Source organism: Arachis ipaensis, chromosome B08, assembly GCF_000816755.2.
Source record: "Arachis ipaensis cultivar K30076 chromosome B08, Araip1.1, whole genome shotgun sequence".
In the NCBI taxonomy this organism is placed as follows: Eukaryota; Viridiplantae; Streptophyta; class Magnoliopsida; order Fabales; family Fabaceae; genus Arachis; species Arachis ipaensis.
This window is the reverse complement of record NC_029792.2, coordinates 26,954,847-26,979,986: the sequence shown is the minus strand read 5'-3', so window position 1 is coordinate 26,979,986 and position 25,140 is coordinate 26,954,847. Positions and strand designations below refer to the sequence as shown.

Here is a 25,140-nt window from a genome sequence, read left to right as displayed (position 1 = left end):
TAAAATAAGAGAAATTACAACAAGAGAATAGGGATAGAGAGAAGAACCAAAGAGTAGCAATCATCAATTGAAGGTAGAAGTAGAAGGAGACTTGAATTAAACCTATAACTATAAGATCCTAATCTAACCCTAATTCCTAATCCTAATTCTAGAGAGAAGAGAGAGCTTCTCTCTCTAAAACTCTAAACTAAAAGTGGTTATATGTCAAAAAGTGATGATTATCATCATGATGATGATGATGATGATGCCTTCCCCTTAATCCTTCATCCTTTTATTCCTTTCCCTTAGCAATTTGGCGCCAAAAATGGGTTCAGAAACCCTCTTAAATCGCCAGGCACGTGTTGCATTAGTGAGGTCATGTGCACTCATCGACGCGTGCGCGCACGGTACGCGTGCGCGTCCCTGGCTAGTTCTGCGATGTGCGCGCGAGCGCCTTGTGCGCGTGCGCGTGCATGGCTGACTTCTTTTTCTATATACATTTTTTTTCTTTTCTTTTCCTCATCATTTTTTTTCTTTATATATATTTTTTTCTTTTTCTTCTTTCAAACTAAATACGAGAACATCAATGCATAAGTTCTCTACATTTAATCAATACATGAATATGTGCCCAATTCTTAAACATAAAAGTGTACTGCCCCTTTTTATCCCATCCAATGTTCCCAAGCCTCACCAGCTTTGAATAATAAAACACTCTCACTAGCCTAGGTCAATCAAAGATCCAAACAAGGACTTTTCATTGGTTTTCCGCCTTAGGCTTGTAATGTGCTAAGATAAGAATAAGTGGGTTGAGCATAGGCTCAAAATTGGCTAACAATGGGGAGTAAAAGGTTGGCTATTTGGGTAAGTGGCTAATGAAAGAATGGCCTCAATCATATAAATGCACAAACACAAGAAATAAACGAATATATAGAATCAAGCAAATCAAGGATCACAATCGTGGAAAGAGAACAATTTCACACAAGAATGAAAAATAAGTGGTTATAAAATGTAACCACATCAATAGGCTCAAGTCTCACAAGCTTGTGTTCTCAATTCAATACATGCTTCACAAGGTATGAAATTCAAGCAAGTTTCAAAAATTCTCTTTCAATCAATTGGGTCAATGTCCTATATTTAAACTTCTTGAAAAATCTCAATGTTTGACTAAGCATTGTTGTGATTGAAAAGTTCAAAAATTTTCTTAGTTCACCCTTTCCTTTTTCACTTAAAACCAATATGTTATGCAAAAAGGGTGACTAAATATTTGCAATCCAAAGTATGATTTCTAATCACAACTACAAACTAAAAACAAAGATAAACAAAATGTATAAAGAAGAATCCAACTAAAAGTACGGGATCTATCACCCAAAACATCTAAAAATATCCTAAAGCATCAAAATATCTAAAATCCAAAATAAGCAATAAAAATATCCAAAGCAAACTAGAAATGCATCAAAATATATACAAAGATGTGCAAAATGAGATAACTAGGCCGAAAAGTTCACCGGTTCCCAAATAATGCTACCGGTGCCCTCCCCACACTTAAAACCAAGCATCGTCCTCGATGCTAAACCGGAGGATCCGTGGGAGGTACAACGATAGGCTCAGGCTCTGACTGTGGCTGTGGCTGTGGGACCGGCTCCTCCTGAGTTCGGAGGTCGGAGAGTCTGGAAGCGGAGGTAACTCGGCGCCAAGGGAGATGAGTGCCTGATCCATCCGATCCAGTCGGCGTCTGACATGGAGCTTCTCGCGCTCCAAGAACCGAAACAGACGCTGAACCAGTAGGTAAGTGGGCTCGGGTGCTGAAGGAGGTGGGGCTGCTGTCGAAGGAGATGGTGTAGCTGCCTCGACTGCCGCTCTAGCTCGAGAACGGCGGCTGGTCGGGGGCCTCTCGTGCACCCACACACCCCAGGGAATAGTAACTCCCTTGTCGTCGTCATCCGGAGGTGGTGGTGTCACGTCATCGTCCTCCCACGGGACATCAGCTAGCTCAGCTAAACTAGTAACCAGTGTAGGAAACAGTAGCAAGCCACGAATATGAGCTCTCGACCCACGAGATGTTAATCCGTCCCAAGTCCCTATCGACGAAATCCAAGCCCAACTCAGAAATACGGGCGTTTATGGCACGCCTCACATCATTGGGAAGATTCAGCTTCTTCTCAATATTCAGATTCTTCTTTGCATAACGGGAGAGGCGTAGCTCGCAGTAGAGATTCAGAAATTTGGTTGGATCAGTGGACGGAAGTAACTGATTTTCTTTCTCCTCCTCATTCAGCGGGTTCCTCGCATAGTTAGCAGATGGTGGGGGTGTAGGGGTCTTGGAGCGCTTCCTTTTTTTGGAAGCAGATGCTATAGCTTTTTCTCTATCCGACATCCTGAAAAATATGATAGAATATATAAAACATTTAGCATGTAACAAAGAAGGCATGTTCAGGATACAAATATCAAAGAGCAATCATGATGTTGCCCTGAATATGCAAAAGTGAACAAGTAAACCAAAAAAATGCAAGCTTCATTAAAGTCAACAACTCATATTCAAAAGGCAATAATATCATCATATAGTTGAAGGAATTTGTTAAAGGTGGTTAAAGGTGAGTGGAAGTGAAAAGGGTAAAGAAGTTAGTAAGTTAGAAAAGTAGGTTAGTGATATGATGATATTTATGCGTAATGAAAAGAAAAGTTGTGCTTTATGTTCACGATGATCGATGCAAGTCCGGGAAGTCAAAAGGAAGTGGAAATTTGCCCAAAATTGAAATAAAGACCAAAGTGAAATTAATTTCCTTGAAAATCGGGCAGCATTCCGGCTTAAAATTGGACGTTCCCGGAGAGCAAGTTAGCACAATTAGCATGGAAAACAACATCAATTAGGCAAAGCAGTGGTTGTATGACATTCAGTCGACAAGAAAAGCATAAAAACAGTCCAAAATCAGCAAACAATATTCAGAGAAACAGACAGCAAGTAAGCACATACGGAGCACTTATCAGGCCTAGAATCCTCTATCCAGCCCTAGCTACCTAACCGCAATTATTTCTATCTAACCTAACATGCAAAGTTTCTAAGCCTAACTAACTAACATGCAATAGACTAACGAACAGAAACAGATGATTAAAAGAAAAACAGAAAGGTGTAAGTTGCGTAAGAACCTGGGGGCAGAAGGGAACTAGGAATGGAAAGGGAATTCGGGAGTAGGGCCACAGAATCAGAATTCGCGCCGCCGTCAACGGTGGCGGTTATGGCAGATGAGCGGCGGCGAGAGTTGCTGCGGCGGCCGAGATGAAATGGGTGGGTGAGAGGGAGAGAGAGGTTGAGGGCGAGTTGCCGGCTGTGATGATGGCGCGGCGGCGGAGATGGTGGCGCGGTGGAAGTTTGAGAAACTGAGGGGAGGAGGGACGGTGAGAGGGGGGAGAGGAAGAGGAGGACAGAGGAGTAAGAGAGAAGGGGAGGGAGAAGAGGGGAAGGCAGTGATGGCGGCGGCGGCGATGGTGGCGGAGCGCTCGCCGAAGGTTGGTCGGTCAGGAGAGGAGGAAGGTGAAGAATGGTGGGAGGGGAAAATGGAACGTTAGAGGGAAAGGGGGTTGGGGTGCGCGAATGCGCTGGGGCTCGCGTCTCTGGGGTAAGTGAAAATTCGAGTCCGCGCGTGCGCGCGACGTGCGCGTTTGCGTCCATTGAGAGAACGTGGGCCCTACGCGTGCGCGTACAACGCGCTTAAGCGGGGGTGAGCAAAATAGGAAAGGACGCGTGCGCGTACCGTGCGCGCACGCGTGCATGGAGTTGGGCTAGGGGCTTAGAGTTGGTCCAACTCAGGCCTAACTCTCTGGAGACTGGCCTGGGAGTCGCGCACCAGACCTGCGCGCACGCGGCATGTACGCGTCCGCGCGCATTGGGGAAAAGGGAGATTCATGCGTGAGCGTGCAGTGCGCGCTAACGTGGGGTGGCATATTAGGCAGGGGCGCGTGCGCGTACGGTGCGCGCACGCGCCCATGAGATTGGGCCTGAGGCTTAGAATGGGCTTGAGGCACGCCCGACTCTCGGGTTCGTGGCCTAGATTGGTGGCCACATGCAAAGACGCGCGCGCGGTAAATGCGCGTCCGCGTACATTGAGGAATTGTGAAATGGCGCGCTGGCGCAATGCATGCGCTCGCGCAGATCGGGTTGGGCCTGGGGCCTAAAGCTAGCCCAGAAATGGCTTAACTCTCTGGGGTTTGGCCCAATCATTTGCAGCAGCAAATCAGCGCGGACGCGGCAGGTGCGCGTCCGCGCGAACTTCCAGGATCTAACAGTCGGCGCGCCCGCACGCGTACAGACAAATTTGTATGGAACATCTACCTACAAGGGTAACTCAAATCACTTATTAAGTAAATTTAGAAGAGTGGAAAGAGTTTACCATGGTGGGGTGTCTCCCACCTAGCACTTTTAGTTTAAGTCCTTAAGTTGGACATTTTGAGATGCTTATTGTCATGGTGGCTTATGTTTGTACTCATCCTTGAATCTCCAAGGATCCTTGCTTCTCAATTGGTTGACAGAATTTCCAACCATAGTCATCAAGCTCGGGCACAGTTCTACCCAAGATATGAGTCCCCATAGTTGGTCTTCATATAGCGAACCGGGATCCTATATCTTATCTTCACACCCATCTTCGATTTGATCTTCATACTTTTTCTTTCCGGGCGGTTGTTGACATATAGAATTCTCTTTAACATACCAAACCTTCTGTTGAGACCCATGCAATGTGATATTCTTCCAATCATTGTTCCTATGCCTTGAAACTTTGACCTTAATGAGCCTAATTCCTAACTGGCAACCACTACACAACTTATTCTTGCCTTTAATTCCACAAAGAGCTCTAAGTTGTCCATCCGTTTCAATCAAACCATATTCAAGTGAGAAAGTGAAGCTTATGGATAAGAATTTTACCCACTTGAATGTTGTGTTGGATGGTGACTCGGGAAGGGAGACCTCCCCACACTTAGACAATGCAAGGTCTACTTCCTTGTGCTCTTCTTTGTGTATTTCCACCTCTTTGCGAGCTTCCTTGATTTCAACCTTTCCCCTTTTTTCACATAGCTTGGCGTTGTCTTCAAGAACTTTGATTTCTTGCCTAATGAGAGGTGGTTCAATTTTGGATAGAAATTCATTGATGAATAAATCCATTTCTTGGTCAACCTCTTCATATTCTTCAATTTCGATATACACCATAACAACGTTTTCCTCTTGGTAGCTCTCTTTCTCATTGCTCACCAAGGGTATGGGAGGTTGTGCACACTCTTTTATACTTTCAACTCCATGTCCAATGGGAGAGGATTCCATTGTAGAGAGAAATTCATCCATGATTGAATCCATCTCTTGATAAGCCTCTTCCAAGTCTCCAACGATGATATGCCTTGGAGGTTGCGCACCCTCCTCAGCATCAATATCAAGCTTCGTGGAAGAGTGCTCCATGATGCTACATTCCCTTGGACTTTCAACATCTCCTAAATCTTCAACCACTTCTTCCTTTTCTTCAATGATTATAGGTTCCTCTAGTTGCTCCAATACAAAATTTGACTCCTCCTTCTCCACCGAATTTTCTAATTTCTCCTTCATGCTTTGCTCTTCTTTTGACTTTTCACATGTGGTCACGGAAGTACCTTGAGTATTCAAGCATTGGTGGGCTAAAGTGTGCACCACCTTGGTCAAATTGGTCACAAACTCAAGTGTATCCCGCTTCATGGCTTCTTGTCCTTGGAGTAACAAAGTGAGGGGATCGTCTATTGGGGCTTGGGGTGAATAGGAAGGTTTATTATTTTGGAGAGAGGGTTCATGGTAGGAAGGTGGTTCTTCTTGGTAAGGGTATGGAGATGGTGAGGGTTGAGGTGGTTCATGGTAGTAATCTTGATAAGGTTGTGGTGGTTCTAAAGGTTCTTGCTCATAATGATCACAAGGATGTGGTATGGGTGATTGATTATATGATGGGTAAGGGTCACATAGAGGTACTTGGTAGAAAGGGGCTTGCGAGTATGGTTGAGCATCATGTTGAGGATAAGATTCATAGGCATATGGTGGTGGTTGATTGTCATAAAAGGAGTCACCATAGCCATTGAATTGACATGCATTAGGATGAGAATTATACCTATAAGTGTCCGGAGGTTGATGCCAATAGGGGTGATCAATTCCTTGAGGCTCCTCCCATCTTGGAGTGTTCCATCCTTGGTACATGTTAGCATTGAAGTTCACATTCCCTACAACACAATTAGAGCCAAACTCATAGCCAAAGTGAGAATTCATTATGGAAAAACAAAATAAAACTAACAAAATCTTAGTAAACAAGCAAAAGACAAACTATTTACACTATTCACATATGTACAATAACCAATAACATAACACCATTGCAAATCCCTGGCAACGGCGCCATTTTGACGAATGGATTTTTGACGGTTTAGAATTTCACAAATGAATTCTCGTTGCAAGTATAGCTTCTAAACCAATCACTAATCCTTTCATACAAAAAGTTGTTTGTCACTAGTACAAACCCCTAAAATTTATAAACCGAAGTATTGGACCTCGGGTCGTTCTCCCTAGGAATTACAATAAAGTGTCTTGTTATTGGTTATGAGTTATTTTGGGGTTTTGGATGAGAGGCATGAAAAGTAAATGGCAATGGAAATAAACTAACTACTATAAAAGCTCTTGGCAAGATATGAGAACTAGAAGTCCTATCCTAGTTATCCTTCTCAATGGTGATGAGAATTGTTCATTGCTACCACTTAGTTAACCCTTACTAATTAAAGGCAAGTCAAGTGGAGGAATTGACTTGAGCCGCAAGTCCTAGCCAACTCCCAAGGAAAGACTAGATTTAGTGCATTCCAAACCAATTAGCAATCTCTCCAATTATCAATCAACAAAGGAATTAGATGACTCAAGTGTCACTAATTACTCTACCATAGCCAAGAGGAACAAAATCTATACTAAAATCCAACCAAGTATTTCATCAAACACTTGGAAGGCACAAAAGAAAAGTATAGTCAATCACAACAAGAATGAATTCTAACTACAATTGAATACAAAGGATCAACAACAACAACCAAGGAAATCACAATTATCATGAATTACCTCAAATTGCATTATACTCATCGACGCGTGTGCGCACGGTACGCGTGCGCGTCCCTGGCTAGTTCTGCGATGTGCGCGCGAGCGCCTTGTGCGCGTGCGCGTGCATGGCTGACTTTGCTTCTTTGACTTTTTATGCTTCTCTCCGTGAACACATGTGACTGAACTTTTGAACCCTCACCGGATGTGTATCCGCTCTATTCACTTGAGTGTTTAAGGGTCAATTCACTCAATTCCTTTCTAATCATGTTTTCCAAAATTTGATTTTCTTCTAACAATCAACACTTATTCAACGCATGCATACATTCATCATGAGGTCTTTCATTTAGGTTGTAATGGGGTTAGGGTCAAGGTAGGATCATTTATGGTCAAGTGGACTAGGATTTGAAATACTCACTTTTTCTTTATCTTGATGCCAAACTTGGAGTATCCCAAGTTTGGCGCCATCCAGGCAGTGAGTTCATGGGGATTAGAGTGAGTGTGGCGCCAAACTTGGAAAATCCCAAGTTTGGTGCCACCAAGGCAGTGATTCCAGAAGAAAAGTATAGACTATTATATATTTTTGGAAAGCTCTGGAAGTTATATTTTCAATGCCACTAAAACCGCATCAATTGGACTTTCATAGCTCAAGTTATGCTTGTTGGAGTGAAAGGAGGTCAGAGTTGACAGCATCATCCACTTTCTTCCTTTTCTTCTACACGAACTCTGTCAAATTTTCCTGAATACTACCTGTAATAAATAAAATTGCACACGACTCAAAGTAGCATCCATAGTGGCTTAAAAGGACTTAAATCTTGATTAAACTTAACAAATTCGAATGCAAATTCACTAGGAAAAGATAGGAAAGATGATCACGCATCACTTACGTGGTGTCGTTTTGCCATGCTGGATGGCTCCAACGGTTAGCTTAGCTGGCTCATTTCCAATTTATATCGACATTGGTCCCTCCCACTATATTTAACCCTAAATCCCCAAATTTTCATAAAGTTTATCTCTTCTTCTTGTTCATCGTTCTCTTCTCATTCTTCTGTTTGTTGCTCTTATTCATGTTGATGATGGGTGGTGGTAGCACTGCAGGTGGAAGCTCTGTTCATTCTCCTTCTAGTTGGAACCGAACAAGAACGCCAAGCAAGAGCATAAGATTGGGGCTGCCAAAATGGTGCAGTTGTGGCTATTGGCCAATTCTCAGATGGTCTGGGACAGATTCAAATCCAAACAAACCATTTTATGATTCTCCCAATTATAATGCGGGTTAGAAAAATTACTTGTGTTGTTATGATTGTCCTTACCTCATTATTCTTCTCTTGTTCTTGTTTGAAGTTTGAGCATGTTATATCGTTTCTTGGTTACAGACAAGTGAAAAGAGATGGTGTGGGCTTTTGTCTAGGCAGATTCTGAGAATGATGAACATGTTGATAAATCAGAATCTTCTGGTGATGATTATCAAGTGAAGGTGAACTTTGATTGGAGGCTTTGGAGGTTGGAGGAAGATGTCCGGATGCAAAAAGTGATTACCCAGTTATTGGTGTTAGTTGTGTCTGTATTGATAGTGTTGATAGTTATCCTCTATTGTAAATGATGAATGAGTTGGTGGTGGATTTTCTGTACTCATAGGATGAGCAATAGATGTAAAAAAAGTGCTTATTGATGGAATGAAAATGTTGTTAACTATGAAATTATTGTTTTTATGTTTGTTCATGAAATGAACCAAAAAAAGTAAATGATGAAGGCAACAAAAGTGATTGAAAATCACAAAGCATAGTGTATTAAGATAAATTTAATTGTTTAGCAAAAAACAGCCAATGACAGAGATAAAAGGCAGCCAAGGAACATAAAACTGCTAACTGTAGTTTCCTCAAAAGCAAGACATCACAACAAAACATAAAGGATCACAATTCACCATCTAGTCATTGTCAATTGAAAAAGCCTAATAACACAAAACAGAAGGCCCTGTACAGATTTATCTAAAGTCTTCAATTCTTCTTTTTTGGAGGTTTAAATCCTGGAGTTGGGACAAACTCATCAAGTTGGCAAATTTTATTGTTGTTGCTGAAGATGCACCCTACAAGGGATTCACTGTTGGAGAGGTTGTCAGTAGAGAGGATTTTCTTCTTGGTGACAACTATGAAAGCCTTTTCATACTAGGATCCTATATGAAAAAAGGTTGGCATTACACATAATTGAACAGTCCACTTAAATCACAAAAGCATAATTATATAAATATTAAGTTACCTGTTGAGAATCTTCTGCCTCAAAAGCAGTTGGCTGAGATATCTCGATCTTCACGGGTTGTGCAACTGGATTGCTTTTTCCATCACCTTGGTCACCATCATCTTGGGGCTGCTCAACTTGCTGCTCTGGCACAGGATGTCCTCCATCTTTTTCCTTCTTTTCAGCCGCTTCGGCAGCAGCGGCAGCATCAGCCACTCTCTTCTTTTTGCAACCTCTCTTTGTATGTCCCTTTTCATCACAGAAGCTGCAGGTAAAGGTCCCCAACTGCCTTTTTAGATGTACACCATCTCCAGTGTTACTCAACAGTTTTGTATCAACTTTAGGCTTTTTAGTTCCTAAACCACCTTTCTCATCTGTATCCATCCTTCTTTTCATTTTGAGTTTTCCAAGTTTCTTCTTGATTTTAGAGGTATATGGCCTGTTGCAGTCCTCTGCTTGCTCTCATAGTGGTTGACCAGGAATTGGATGAATATGATGATTATATATTTCCTATATGATTCCATTGTTAGCCATCTGTGACAGAAATTCTCTAGTTGTTTGTCCACACGAGATAGGAAAGCACACACGGAATACCTGCAGATGCCAACCAATCATATCAACCATGCATCCTAGTCATACAGCAAAGATAATTACTTGGGACACAAAGATAATTGTTATGCCTAAGATAATTATTATGCATAAGATAATTGTTATACACAAGCAACTTACCTGTAAGCATCCAAAATTGGCAGATACATAATCTTTTTCCTATGTCCACGACATGGTTAGTTAGGTGTCCATGCACCTCAAATTTTTTGTCCGTTATCCCCGATCCAAATAGGCTTCCAATTTTTAGACTCTTTTCTAACTTTCTCCATTCTACTCTTTATAACCGGTGTGAACTTTTCAGTGTGATTGTTCAATTTTACCTTGTTCTTCGCTATGGTCTGTATAACAAACATTCTTACCTCCTCTAGCAATGTTATGATGGGCTTGGCTTTTGCATCCTTGATCTTAGCATTGAACACCTCACATGCATTGTTACATATGCTATCCAACTTCGGTTTATGGCTGAATAAACTTATGGTCCAAGCATCCATTGGCCACTTATCTAAATATGCCTATGCATCCTCATTTAGTCTTTTTATCTTGTCCATTCCATCCCTGAACTCTTGATAAATTTATTGCCCTTACATATTCCCACAAAAGACCCCATAGTTGTAAGTCCTTCCAATTCTTGTTAAAATTTTTTCATAAATACCAGACGCAAAAACGATGATGCACGTCAGGCATCACCTCTTTCACCACCGATATCAGTCCCTGCCATTTTTATGGATCAATTTACATAAATAACCATTCATCTAATATGCACATATACATCCCTGACTCTTTAGTTGATCCCCATAAAAGTCCCTAACCTTTACTCAGTCTCCCCATAAAAGTCCATAACCTTTGTCCAACATACACATAAAAGTTCATGAAATTAAATATGTAACAAATTTATACGAGTCCCTGACTAATCACACTACCAATTCCTATTGTCACATCTAACAACAATATCTTTATAACAGCACAATGACATATCAAATGGAACCTATAAGCATCAATATCTCATAGAATCAAATTAGCACAAAAAGTACCATTTCTCCATACCTTTTGCATATCTGATATGAAGCACCAGCCATTATCTTTGTAGTAGCCCAAGTCCTGATGTAATAACTCAAGAAACCATTTTCATGTCTCTGTATTCTCCACTCTGACAATAGCCCAAGCTATTACACAGATATGGTGATTTGCATCTAATCTGATAGTTGACAAAATCTGTCCACCAAACCTTGTCTTCAGGAATACACCATCCAACCTTATCAACGGACGGTAGCCAGCCTTGAAACCAATTTTATAGCCACTTAAGCACACATACATCTTATCAAAGGTAACTTCACCATCTGGTTGTGGTGTGGTATATATTTGCACAGTGGAATCGGGATTGGTTTTTAACAAGGTCATACTATAATCCCGAACCATCCTATATTGCTCTTTCTCATCACCATACACCACACTTCTAGCATCCATTAAAGCCCTTGAGATTGAGTTCTTGATTAGTATCAAGTCAAATCGTGTCTTAAAATAAGTTGTAGCCTCGTAGTGTCTAAAATTTGGATACTTTCTCACCTTCTTTACAAGCTTGCTGCAGACCCAGTTTCCGTTGGCAGCCTTATTCTTGTCCTCTCTTGGACAAGTGTGGTCATCGTTAAAGATTTTAATTTGCCAACACGTGTTCTCATGGTCTCTTGATGAATAAGCCACCGATGGACACTCCTTGACCTTACAAACTGCCTTGTACCTTATGTTATCATTTTTAACTAGATTTATGCTTCTACCCTCTTGAATTGTATATTCCCTTACAGCTTCTCTAAATTTCCACTTGGTTCCAAACTTCATGCCAACCTCAAAATGCAGCTCTTCAAATCTTGCACCCTTTCTAAACAGTGGACATGCCTCTTCAGAATCATATCCTTCTTCCAGCTCATCTTTTGAATTTGGAGGAGTCTTCATCTCCTCCGAGTGCTAAGAATTGGTGCCATATGAGTCAACACCTGGGTCTAGTCCATCCTCCGTACCTTCAGCAACACTACCAACAAATGCAAGATCAACTTCATCATCGCTCACCTCCTGAACCAAACCATCGTCTTCAAGCAATATCTTCTCCTTTCCTTTATACAGTGGATTAACATTTCTGGATTGCATATTTGTCTGTACCTTGTTTCTCCTAATCCTACTCCCAGTCTTAGTATTATTCCCTATAGAATTAGAGAAACTTTCTTCATCAAGGCCTGGCATAAACAAGCTATCTTCTTCACTGTCAGAGGTGTCAGAAGACACCTCAAAGGGAACTTCATTGTTAAACACTTTGTTCTTGAATCCTCTAGTAGCAGACCTTGTATAGGATCTCTTGAAAATACTTGATTTCTTGGATAGTTTTTTCTTGTTGGGCTTGGTGGATTTAGTGTCTGGCTGGGCTTGGTGGGCTGGCTGGTTCTGGTGGGCTTAGTGTGGTGGATGGTTCTGGTGGGCTTGGTGGGCTTACTGGGCTGGTTGAATTTGGTGGGCTTTGTTGCCTTAGGGGGTTGGTTGTCTTGGGAGGGTTGGTTGTCTTGAGAGGATTAGTGTTTTGTGTAGGCATCTTAGGCTGGTTTAGAGTCCTTGACATTGGTGGTGGCTGTGTGACTTTGAATGTGCTGTGAACATTGATTTTTGAGTGTAATGGTTATGTTTGCCATGGAGATGTCTTATTTTTGTTGGGGACTGGATTTGCAATTCGTATTGGGTATAGAATTTGGGGTGGGAGCAACTATGAGTGCATAAGTCTCATTGAGTGGGGGACTCACATCAGCAACTGTAGTAGTATTACACCCCTCTCCACCATCATCATTCAAATATATAATTGTGTTACCTCCCTCTAACACCTCCGGCACTGACACTCCATCATCGAAATATACATCAATCACTCCCTCATTTATCCTAGCACAATTACCATCTCTCTTATTTCTTTGTCACTGTTTACGTTTCTCAACCCATTATCCAATCATTTTCCTGGAACATGCCACCAGCAATGCTTTATGTCATTGTACCCAAGCTCCTTATGGTAGTTCCGTATGAAGAAGACATCTAGAGTATTAGCGTTTAGATCACCTAAACAGGCCTTGTTGTTTGGAGAATATACTATTATCCCTTCTGCATTTTTTTTGAAGTTACCCCCATGATGAAACATGATGTCCAACCTCTCTTCCATCTGCAAGAAATTCAAAATTTTCACTTAATACAAGAAGATTTTGTTGGCCTACTAATGCATTATAAAAAAAGCAAAATCAACACCATAAGAACACATATTTTTTCAATTCTGCATATATCGTTTATCATATCCCTGTTTCATTCGGGTAAAATAAAGCAATTCCACAAAACTCCAACCAACCTTTAAACCTTAAAGACTACAATGACAACATAAAGAGTAAACCTCAACTACACTAACAACTTGCATATCATGAAGAACCAACACTGTATTGGAAATCTAAGGTAAAAAAAATGTTACCTTGAGTCTGATCACAAGGTCGGAACCTCATGTTTCTGGTGGAAGAGAGGAACAACTAAAAGAGTCTTTAGTCGGATTACTTCTTCACTCAACCTTTCCAACCCAGCAAATAGAATCCTACGGTAACGCCATTGATGAAGAGACGAAGATGAAGTGAGAGGATGGAAGAAGAAGAGATGAGTGAAGTGTTTGTATTAGAGACAAAACTATTTTTCATGCTAAATGTCATCTAAACGGCGTTGTTATTTGTACTCAAGGGCGCCAAACTAAAACGATGACGTTTTGGAGCCATCCAGGTTGACAAAATAACACCACGTAAGTGCTCCGGTGATGACTCATCATCCGAAATATGTCCAGAGATCATTATGAGTGCTCGGAGCTCTTTCTGGAGGACTACAATGAAAAAATCGGGATCTTGAGAACTACATTAGGTATTCACGCGAATCTCATGGATTACTATAGGGATTTACTCAGTAAAGTTATTTAACTTAGGGTAAAGAATTGTATATTATAAGATTGAAAACACTAAATTAGTATTACAAAATTATATATGGATAAATGATGAGGATTAGCTATTAAAAAATATATAATACAAAACAATTTAAAAGAAATACATATGTATCATTATATTTTAATTTCAACTATTCATGTAAGATTTAATAAGTAGTGATATTTTCTGGTTTTATTCTCTGTTTCACTTTTTTTAGTCGATTTTGATAAGTAGTGTTGAAATAAGCTTGTATCAAAATCTTAAGTATCGGGGAGCAGATACAACTTTTTTTAAAAAGAGTGAGCTCGACTTGAGAATTACTTAATTATGGTGTCAAGGCCATTTTATGTCGAAATTACTAGTGGCAGAATTATAAAAAACAACAAAAGAATAAATAATTAAATAAAGAAAATAATGGAATGGTAGAATATTGATCAAAGGAAAATAATATCAAAATTCAAAGAAAATAAATAAAAATGAATCAAATAAATAAAAGAAAACAAATTAAAAAAATTGACTTCTAACACTCACATGCACTTGCACTCCATGTTCTTCTATTGCATCGTGGAGATTGAAAATTTTATGAGTTTATGTGATGATCTAATGTTCTTGATTGAAGTCCTAAAACTCTTCTGAGTTTCTACTATTTATAGATCATGGAGATGAACTTGTCATAGAGCATGATATCGACTATCTTACTTCCTCTTTTTTCTCAATCATGACTTTGTCTTAACCATGAAGAATCTTGATCTCCAAGTTTTGACACCCACGTCTCTCTTGATTTTCAAGTCCCATGTCTTTTCAGCTTGCTCCTCGAATTTCGCACCAATATTTTCCACTTAGTTTTGATGGTTGTGTAGCAAATAAACCTTGATGCTCAAGAAAAGACAATAACCACCTTTTGAATTTGACACTCCTTGTACCATCTTTCTTTAATTTCAGTTTTACCCGTCCTTGTTTCGATAACCGAAACATCTTCTTTGTCGAGAGAAATCTATTTTTTTGTACTAACAAATTGCTCCTTTTAATACTTGTAATTTTGTTTAAAATAGAAGTTTTAATATTCCTCATGCCTGGAATGTGTAACCTTTTCGGATTCTTTAAAATTTGAAAAACAGTTACGCTTCATTTAAAATAACGCGCGCTTTTCTGGGAATGCATAACGTCCTGGGTTTTAATGAAACTTCTGTTGAATAAAACACTCTATCATTACTCCTTAAATCAAATCACCCTCAATTTTCAAGAAACTTGATTCTTGAAAACCCTAATCCTTTTCTCTCTGAGCAACACGCCTTCCACACTTTTTCAATCGCTCTTTCATTCAACCTCTACACCAACCATCATCACCGCATTCTCTTCTTCATCACCTATGGCTGCCACTTCTCATTCTCGCGAAGAAGGAGATAAAACCCTTCCTCTTCCTCCATTAGTGGCTGAAACAGTGCAGTTCTATGATGAAGATGGAGCTTTGAGATCCCCAAACCCAAATGCAAAAACTCTAATCTTTAGTGTTGCCAGGTATTTTTTTCATTCTCAGTTAATGGAGTATTGTATTCCTTCTTAAGTTCTTTGGAAATTCAAGAATAAATTGATTATGTTTATTCTTTCTTTTTATCACCCAAGAGCATTTATCCTTGATTTTCTAAAAAAAATGTCAAGGCTTCATACATTGTTGGTCGAGTTTTTAGAACTGCTCACCCTAGGAATCTGAGTCCTTTTTTGTTGACTTGGATGTCTCGACTTTCACCTACATATAAGCCGATTTGAGAATCTATAAACATTATTCATGTCCTAGAATTAGCTACTTTCGACCTTTCTTACATTGCTACTTTACTAGGGGCTAGTCTGTACTTTTGGTGTCCTGTCACTAACAACTTTCACTTTCCTTACGGAATAATGGGACCAACTCTGATGGACATTTCGACCCTGACTAGCCTACCCATTGATGATGAATTCATGTCATGGTCGACCGATTACCGTGAGAATGATTTTGATATTAATTTTGACTCCAATTCCATATCGAGTTTCATCCAAAACAACATGGGTTCCAATGGAGACCCTGTGTCTGACAGTGAACATGTAGCTTTCCTCTTGATTTGACTTAATTCTTTTGTTTTTTGCTCAAAGTCAGTCCAAATTCAGAAGAATAACTACTTACCCCTAGCCATCATGATTCATCACAAAAAAGTCATTGACTTTCCAGCCTTGATTCTGAGTCAACTATATGAAACATTTTTCTTAATTGTTGGTGAAATTTGTCAAGGGATCCTTTGACAATTAACCCTTTTAGTTCCTTTTGGGTTATAAATTTGTGGCTTAAAGTTGTTCTCGAGCCTTGACTTACAGCTTCTGAGTCAACAATCACCAACACTCCAATCCATGGCATTCGTCTTTCTCATCTTTTTTGGACCAAACCAAAAATCATGTCTCTTATTGGTACCTTTGTAACACCCTCACTATCAGAATGTCACGCTTCCGGCTGCGCCACTCTGATAGCAAGTAGTATTACGACGACTTCACATACTTAATAATAAAATACTTTTTCGTAAAACAAACATGCAAATATAATTAGAACTCAATTAAAATTATATGAAAATTTTAAATTTTAAAATTATAAATTTTAATTATGTAATATATTTTTGAATAATTATCCAAAAATATCTTCAAAATTTTTAATAATGAAGATTTGAGTCTACTAAGTTTTAAAATACACAAAATAATCCATAATATTTACTTTTTTGTTAGATAATACAGTCTTCTTTTAATTTGATTCTTTTAATCAAAATGACTACTAAAATTTTTAAATATTACTTTTAAATTTTTAGAAACAATTTTATACTTAACTTTTCGAATCAAATTGGAGAGAGACTGGATTGTTTAACGAAAATAAATGTTAGAGACGGTTTTATCTATTTTAAAATCTAAGAGACTAAAGTCTCTCATTTTAAAATGCCCAATGATTGATTTTGATAATTATTTTATATTTTTGTTTATATAAAAAGATTTTTTTAAATTATTCATGTTATTTAATTATTTTTATTTTTTAAAACCAAATTAATTTTATAAAAAGGATTTTTATTTTTTTATTTATTTTTTGTATGGGTTTAAAATTCTAGTGTTTGTGGATTTTTAGTGTTTATAAATATAAACAAAAATTTATTTAATTTTTAAATATAATTTAATTTTTGTTTGCTATGATGATCGGTCTTCTTAAACCCAAAAAACCTAACTCATGTATATTTGAGTATTTATAGAGGATGTGCTAACATCTATATTCTCTTTATTTTTCTAGCATAAATAAATTATTTTCTCCAAATTTCTGTTTAAAATGTTTACCTTAACTATTAGTTCAAAATTTCTTTAGAAAAATAAGGTTTGGCACCTCTTTGTAGTCATCATAGGTATAGAAAAGTAATAGGTACCATAGAACGCACCTCTATATATATATATTAGAAAAATCAGGTTTGACATCTCTTTGTAGTCATCATAGGTATAGAAAAGTAATAGGTACCATAGAACGCACCTCTATATATATATATTAGAAAAATCAGGTTTGACATCTCTTTGTAGTCATCATAGGTATAGAAAAGTAATAGGTACCACAGAACGCACCTATATATATATATATATATGCCCATGGGAGAACCTAGGGAGTTAAAGTGCCTGGTCTTTTAATTCATTATCATCATCAATTCATATCTCATTTCCACATTCATTCAAAAATCATACTTTAAAATCAATCCTCCACATCCTTCATTCAAATTCAATCATCATCATCATCCATTCTCCCATTCCATTCATCAACAATCACAATTCAAAACATAATTCATTCTTTTCTAAATAAATCGAATTTAAAACATATAATATTTAAAACCAAATCTTTTTAAATAATTACTTCAAACGAACCTTCCAATTTTTTATAAAATTTCGGTAGCATCTCCTATAAAACTCGGATTCTGCCATCCTTTTCTGGTCTCATCCAAACATTCTTCAAGTCCTTCTCAACCATTTCCAAATCTCAATTGTTTTCCAAAATTCAACCAGTTCTAATATCAAATTATTTTTAAATCGACCCAATTCTAATAATAAATATTTTTCAAAATCAGATCAGCTCAAATATTAAATCATTTATAAAAATAAACCAAAATCAATTCATTTTCATATCTCAAATCATTTCCAAAGCTGATTCATTTACATTTTCAAATTAACTCCAAAACCAAGAAAAACCACTTTTCATAATAATCAACTAAATAACTTTACAAACCAATTTCTTATCAGCAACCGCACACCACTCAAGCAATCAAGCAAGCAATCAGTAATTTAATCCAGCAAACAACCACATCCACGAGACAAACATAATCACAGAAATATATTTTTCACACCAATATCTATTTATAACAACTCTGTAATATAAAATAAATTTTAAGAAAAATCCTACCTAAACTCGTCGAAACTCGAAAGCTATATAGCGCGTCAAAACCCCTTCTTCTCGGCCTGTAACCTCGATAGCCGCAACTTCAACTCCAACCCACTTCCGCAGCAATCACAGCAACTCTAATCACAATATATAATAACCGAAACTCAATTTTATAACAATTAACGCCGCAAAATCTTAGCGTAAGATAATATAATAGTGACTAAAGGGCTTTTCAAAACGGAAACGTTTACCGCAACCGAGAAGAAATAACTAAGTCAAGTAGCGGCAGCTCCGGTGGTGGTCCCGGCAACACCCGCGCTATACCCGGTGACCAGAACGGCGGCGGAGCAGCTCCAACAGCCGCAGGCAGTTCAACGGCAACCTCCATCCGCAACAACGGCCACCGCAGCGACAACACCTCTCCCTACCGCACCACCTCTCTTCCCAGCGTCCAGCTCAGCGGCGGACTCCCCCATCAGCGGTGGGTTGCAGCAGTTCCACGGCGGCAACGGCGGTCCTCCATGGATGGTAACGACGAGCACAACCCCAAAGGCATCGACGACATCCACGGTAGAATGGCGACGAAGGTGCGGCGGTTCTAGACCCGCAACCCTCTCTCTGCGTCGTCTTCTCTCTCACTTGCGGACTCTCTCTCCTGTCTCCTCGCAGCTCTGCTCTTCGACGGCGACATGGCGTGGTGGCGACAGCGCAGCAAGGCTCGACAAACAGTGGCGGCGACGGTGCTAATTAAATATAATAAATCATAAATAAATTTATTATTAATTTTTTATTTTTAAAATCCGAGATCTTACAGCTTTTTGACACTTTGTCGGAGTTCTGTTCGACATCATTGAAGACAATAATATTTCATATTTTCCAAACCCATTCGCATTTTGACCACCCAGTTCTATTTCATGCCTCAACTCTTTTACCAGCTTTCAACCAGAAAATGAAGCACTAGTCGATGATATGTGGGCCAGGATCTTAACTTCTCAAATCCTTCCTATCGGCTTACCGCATGAATTGACCTGAGATCTCAAGAAGAAATTAGTCGTTTATTCGTCCCAGTATGTAGTTCGACAATTTGGCTTAGCCCAGACCTTACCTTAAGAATTTTTGACATGAGCTACCCCAAAAGGTTAGGCTAATAGATGATTTATAGCACCTGCAATATCATTGGCTCGTCGAGTAACTTACTCTATTCTAACATTGTTATTTTCTAATATTGAATTTAATACTATAGCTATCTGTTGAGTCGGCATATTTACTAGATAATGATGGCTATCCTCGATTTGTTGTCTAAATACAGTCAAAGACTCGACTGTATTAGACGAGATGTCTGTATAGGTATCTGTCTCGACATATCCGGCAATATTAAAGTACAGATCCCTCCTATCAATACTCTAGGGGCTCTTACACCCTGTGTCAAAATGATATTCGACATCGTAAGAATTGATTGTGGCATGGGAACAGTCCCAAGATATAGAGGGTTGTTTATTAAGGGTTGATAGACATTATAATTTCCCATGTAAGGATAGTATTGATTGTGTGTACCCATTGGAGGATAACCTGAAGGAGGTGTTTGACTATATAAAGGATTATTTCTCATAGTGTTAATACCTCCAGCATATATGACATTAGGATCTCTAGAGGTGGCGAATAATTTGGAGGTAATCCATATTGAGGCCATGTAACGGGTATGGCGGTTGGAATACATTTTGTCAACCGTTGGCTTGAAAGACTGGTCGAAGGGACTACCTCTATTTCAGAGTCTCTAGTGAATTTTTCACTATCATTATTCGACGTATCTGTCGAAGTTGAAGCTTTATCTGTCATGATTAACTTACCATTGCGAAATTGCATGCATAGCTTGACACGAATCTAACCTACGGTCCCACCGGACATACTAATTTGTTTCACTCTTTTTTTAGTTGACTTTAACAGGTAGTGTTGAAACGAGCTTGTATCAAGATCTCAAGTATTGGGGAGCAGATACAACTCTTCTGAAAAAGAGTGAGATCAACCCGAGAATTACTTAATTATGGTGTCAATGCCATTTTATGTCGAAATTACTAGTGACAGAATTATGAAAAACAACAAAGAAATAAATAATTAAATAAAAAAATAATGAAAGTGTAGAATATTGATCAAAGAAAAATAATAGCAAAATTAAAAAAATAAATAAAAATGAATCAAATAAACAAAAGATAACGAAATAAAAAAATTGACTTCTAACACTCATATACACTTGTACTCCATGTTCTTCCGTTGCATCTCAGAGACTGAGAATTTTAGTTTATGTGATGATCTAGTATTCTTGATTAAAATCCTAGAACTCTTTTGAGTTTCTACTATTTATAAACTATGGAGATGAACTTGTCATGGAGCATGTTATCCACTATCTTACTTCCTTCTTCTTCTCAACCATGACCTTGTCTTGACTATGAAAAATCTTGATCTTCAAATTTTGATACCCACATCTCCGTTGATTTTTAAGTTCCATGTCTCTTCAGTTTGTTCTTCGAATTATGCGTTCATGTTTTTCACTCAGTTGTGATAGTCAAGTCATAAATTTTGATGTTCAAAAAAAGGCAATAACTATCTTTCGACTTCGATATTTCTTATACCATCTTTTTTTAATTTCAGTTTTACATGTTCCTATTTCAATAATTGAAACTTTTGGTATTCAAAATGTCTTTTTTATCGAAAGAAATCCTTTTATTTTTTACTAACATTCTCAAAGTAATTAAATTAGTTTTTTCATTCAGCTTCCTCTCTCTCTCCATAGCATTTGAGACAAAATTTTCACAAAGATCATATATTGTTAGTTCCTTTTCTAATCCAAATAATATAGAAAAGCAAATTTTAACTGAAAACTAAAAGTATTTTTTTGTGGTGATTGAAGGAATGGTTTAATTTATCGTATATGTATCTAATAGACTAAATAGACAAATACTATGAATCTAGCTAAATATAAGAACTTTATGCGCAAGTAACAGACAAGGCATTACTTTTGGCTTAAGTAATAGAGTGAATACCCACCTAACTCCTGATAATTATCTCTAAACGACAACGAGATCTTTAAGAAAAAAAAATACTCAATCTGGTCCCTAATTTTTTCTTTTTGAGACTGATTAGTCCCTGTGCCAAAAAAAATAACATTGACTTTTTTTTTCGCACAAGGACCTCGTTGTCCTTTCGAGATAATTGTTAGAGGTCGGGTTGAATTTTTTTTTTTTTATCAAAAATTTCATTGTCTTTCGAAATAATTGTTAGGGGTTGTTTTGTATTTTTCTCTAAGTAATAAGAGTGACAAAAGACAAAAATTCTTATTTATTCGATTGGGTCATGTCATATGAATTAAATTTTACTGCATATCAAACAAAATAAACGAATGTTTTTATTTGATTTGACAAATTTCGTTTTTATGAGAATTTTTTACTAAAATACAAATATTAAAAAAAGTGTATTAGTATTAAAAAAAGTGTATTAGGAATTTGAATTTGTTTATTCGACCTTTTTTAGTACTTTGAAATATTCGGAAATATTAGAAGTATTGTGCAAAGATTCAGAAAAATTAATAATTCTATTTATATGTTCACTCTTTTTTTTTATTAACTGAAGCCTTTACAAAAGAGATAAAACTGACGAATAAGAAACAAAACTCATTAGGAAAAAAAATATTTTATCTTTTATTCTTTTTTTATGAAATATACACATCTCTTGGAAAGAGATACTATTCCACCAATCGAGTCACAGGTATCTAACATATTGATATCTAACCATTTTCCGCAAAGTGGTGACGAAGGGTATAACTTGTACAAATCTTTCCATTTTCCAATTCGATTCGATCCATTCGTATATATATATATATATTGCAAAACCTATGATTACCGTCAACCAATTCTTTGTATTTTTAGACAACAATGTTGTAACAGGTTTATGAAACAAGAGACTTTTGAACTCTATATGAAATCAAATGATCGAATTTAATTATATTGAGTTGATTTCCTACCGCTAACTAGTAGGGGTGTTCGCGGTGCGGTTTGGTTCGGTTTTTGAGAGAAAAGTCATCCAATCCAATCGTTTAATTAAAGTGCGGTTCGGTTTGGTTCGGTTTTTTTCTCAAAGCCATCCGAACCAAACCAAACCAATTAAATTCGGTTTGGTTTGGTTCGGTTTGTTCGGTTTTTTCAATAATTCAAAAAAAATATTACCATACTATTTTACAAAGTCATAACATTGAAATCGACAAACACAAATACACAATAATAATAATAATAATAATAATAATATAGCACTAGTAGAAAATCATTCTAATCTAATTATACATTCTAATAGTTATACATTCTAATAATAAAGAGACATTGAATTTGAGATGAATGGATTAATAGCAGGGTAACAATGTATCAGAATTGAATATATAGACATTGAGATGAATGGATTAATATGCTGCTGACTTTCCTGCAATTTGTTGAACACTTCTAGACAGCCTATTCCCATTTAGGTTCCTGCATCCACACAACTTTAGTACTGATTTCTCATTGTCTTATAAGTTTCATTTCTTCAACTTTAGACAATCTTACAGTCTCTGTAATGATGTCAACTCTCCAAGACTTTCTGGGATTGCTCCTTCCAAAAAGTTATAGGATAGATCACTGCATCATTGATTATTATGCCATTTAGAAACTGCATTACTATGATAATCAAACTTCTTTTCAATAACATAGATTATAAATTAACCGTTTATGTTTCTATCAATCCAGCATTCTAGCTCCCCTCACTGAAATTGTAAGCCTTAAAATTCACTAACCTGGTCACCATCCTTGATGCCATAATCTCTAAGATAAGTTGTTTCAATGACAAGCTTACGTCCTTCATAACATAAGCAAAATTGCCCCCAAACATGAGCCCTACAATTCAAAAATCAATGGAAATAATAAATCAGCTAAAAATTCATCATGGTCATTGTCATATCAGAATTCATCATAAATCACATAATACTTCACATCAGAATAATATATTAACTCTCAAGTCTCAACAGATTTAAAAATTATAACACATGAAAGTAATTAATTCAGTAATTTAGTAATTCAACAGAACAGCAATAATACCAGAACAACAATTCAGTAATTCACTTCAAAAGTAATTCAATCAATCACAGAAACAAGCAGCTGAAGTTTAGATCATTAAGCAGCAATAAACAAGCACAGAACCAGCAATAAATCAAGCACAGAACCAGCAAAAAACAAGCACTTTTACCAGCATTAAACAAGCACAAAACCAGAAAAAAAACAAGCACTTTTACCAGCATTAAACAAGCACAAAACCAGAAAAAAAACAAGCACTTTTACCAGCATTAAACAAGCACAAAACCAGAAAAAAAACAAGCACTTTTACCAGCATTAAACAAGCACAAAACCAGCAAAAAAACAAGCACTTTTACCAGCATTAAACAAGCACAAAACCAGCAATAAACAAGCACTTTTACCAGCAATAAATCAAGCAGAGAACCAGCAATAAATAAGCAATAAATTGAACAAAACCAAATAATCTTAACAATAAATCAATCACAGAAACAAGCAGCTGAAGTTTAGATCATTAAGCAGCAATAAACAAGCACAGAACCAGCAATAAACAAGCACTTTTACCAGCAATAAATCAAGCACAAAACCAGCAAAAAACAAGCACTTTTACCAGCATTAAACAAGCACAAAACCAGCAATAAACAAGCACAGAACCAGCAATAAACAAGCAGCTGAAGTTTAAATCATTAAGCACAGAACCAGCACTGAATAACTGATAAACTGATAAACTGATAAATCAATAGACTGCTAAACTGATAAATCAATAGACTGATAAACTGAACAATAAACAATAAATAAGCAATAAACAATAAATCAGCAATAAACAATAAATCAATAAACTGATAAGTTATAACCCTAGGCCTAAACTGAACAACAAATCAGCAAAGTTTACCTGAATAGATGGCTCGGGCTCCATATGCACTTGAATCGGACAATCGGTGGCTGGGTGGGTGAGCTCCAAAAACGCTGCTGGGTGGACTGGAGGCGGCGAGGTCGGACGTGGCGAGGTCGTGGGTGGGCTCCAGAAACGCTGCTGGGTGGACTGGAGGCGGCGAGGTCGGACGTGGCGAGGTCGGAGGTGGCTCCAGAAACGCTGCTGGGTAGACTGGAGGCGGCGAGGTCGCAGGTGGCGTGGTCAGAGGTGGCTCCAGAAACGCTGCTGGGTGGAGGCTGGGTCGTGCACCGGCGGTGGGGGTTCTCCTCTGTTCGGCGGTGGGATTTGGAGGAATTGAGGAAGGCTTCGATCTAGGATTTGGAGAGGGAAGCTGTCGCGCATGTGGGGAAGGAGAAGTGGGGGTGTGGCCGTCTCACACTCTCACGAGTCACGTCTGGGTCTGGGGGGTGGGGTAGTTTTAATTTTAGGGTTTTGTTAAGAACCGGTTCGGTTCGGTTCGGTTAGGGTTTTGGTGGCAAGAACCGAAAACCGAACCGAACTGCAAAAAAACCGCAAAACATCACTTTTTTCGGTTTTTTCGGTTTTCAGTTAATTCGGTTTTCGGTTTTTTCGGTTCGGTCCATCGGTTTAGTTCGGTCCGGATCGGTTTTGAACACCCCTACTAACTAGTATTGAAATAACTGAATCAATATATCTGGCAGTAATATTCACAGTTTTTTAACAAATAGAAGTTTATTTAATTTGAAATTTTTAATTACGCCTAGCTCCAAGCAAAATTATTTTGGTTTTCGATATGTAGGAGTGGAAAATGAAAAAGCTCGTTCTGCCTCACCTCACCACCACTTAGTGGAATTCTTTTTTCGTTCGGTTTAATAGCGGCTTGA

General features: G+C 38.0%; 1 protein-coding gene and 1 long non-coding RNA gene across 3 annotated transcripts; both read right to left on the bottom strand.

Annotated features, from left to right (window-relative positions):
- Nucleotides 11,012-11,833, bottom strand: LOC107610820. Its single transcript, XM_016312817.1, has one exon. It carries the CDS (start codon nucleotides 11,831-11,833, stop codon nucleotides 11,012-11,014), a length of 822 nt encoding a protein of 273 aa, XP_016168303.1.
- On the bottom strand, nucleotides 22,760-24,387 carry LOC107612128. 2 transcript variants are annotated; one of them, XR_001613609.2, is made up of 4 exons: nucleotides 24,254-24,387; nucleotides 23,088-23,187; nucleotides 22,861-22,932; nucleotides 22,760-22,785 (listed from the first exon to the last, which is right to left on the bottom strand). It is a non-coding gene; the product is annotated as an uncharacterized LOC107612128 (long non-coding RNA). The 2 variants fall into 2 exon arrangements; XR_002352247.1 differs by having other exon boundaries at nucleotides 22,767-22,932.

What these genes read in the sequence shown, in the direction of transcription:
- LOC107610820 (XM_016312817.1), bottom strand. Translation starts at nt 11,833, where the DNA reads ATGAAGACTCCTCCAAATTCAAAAGATGAGCTGGAAGAAGGATATGAT.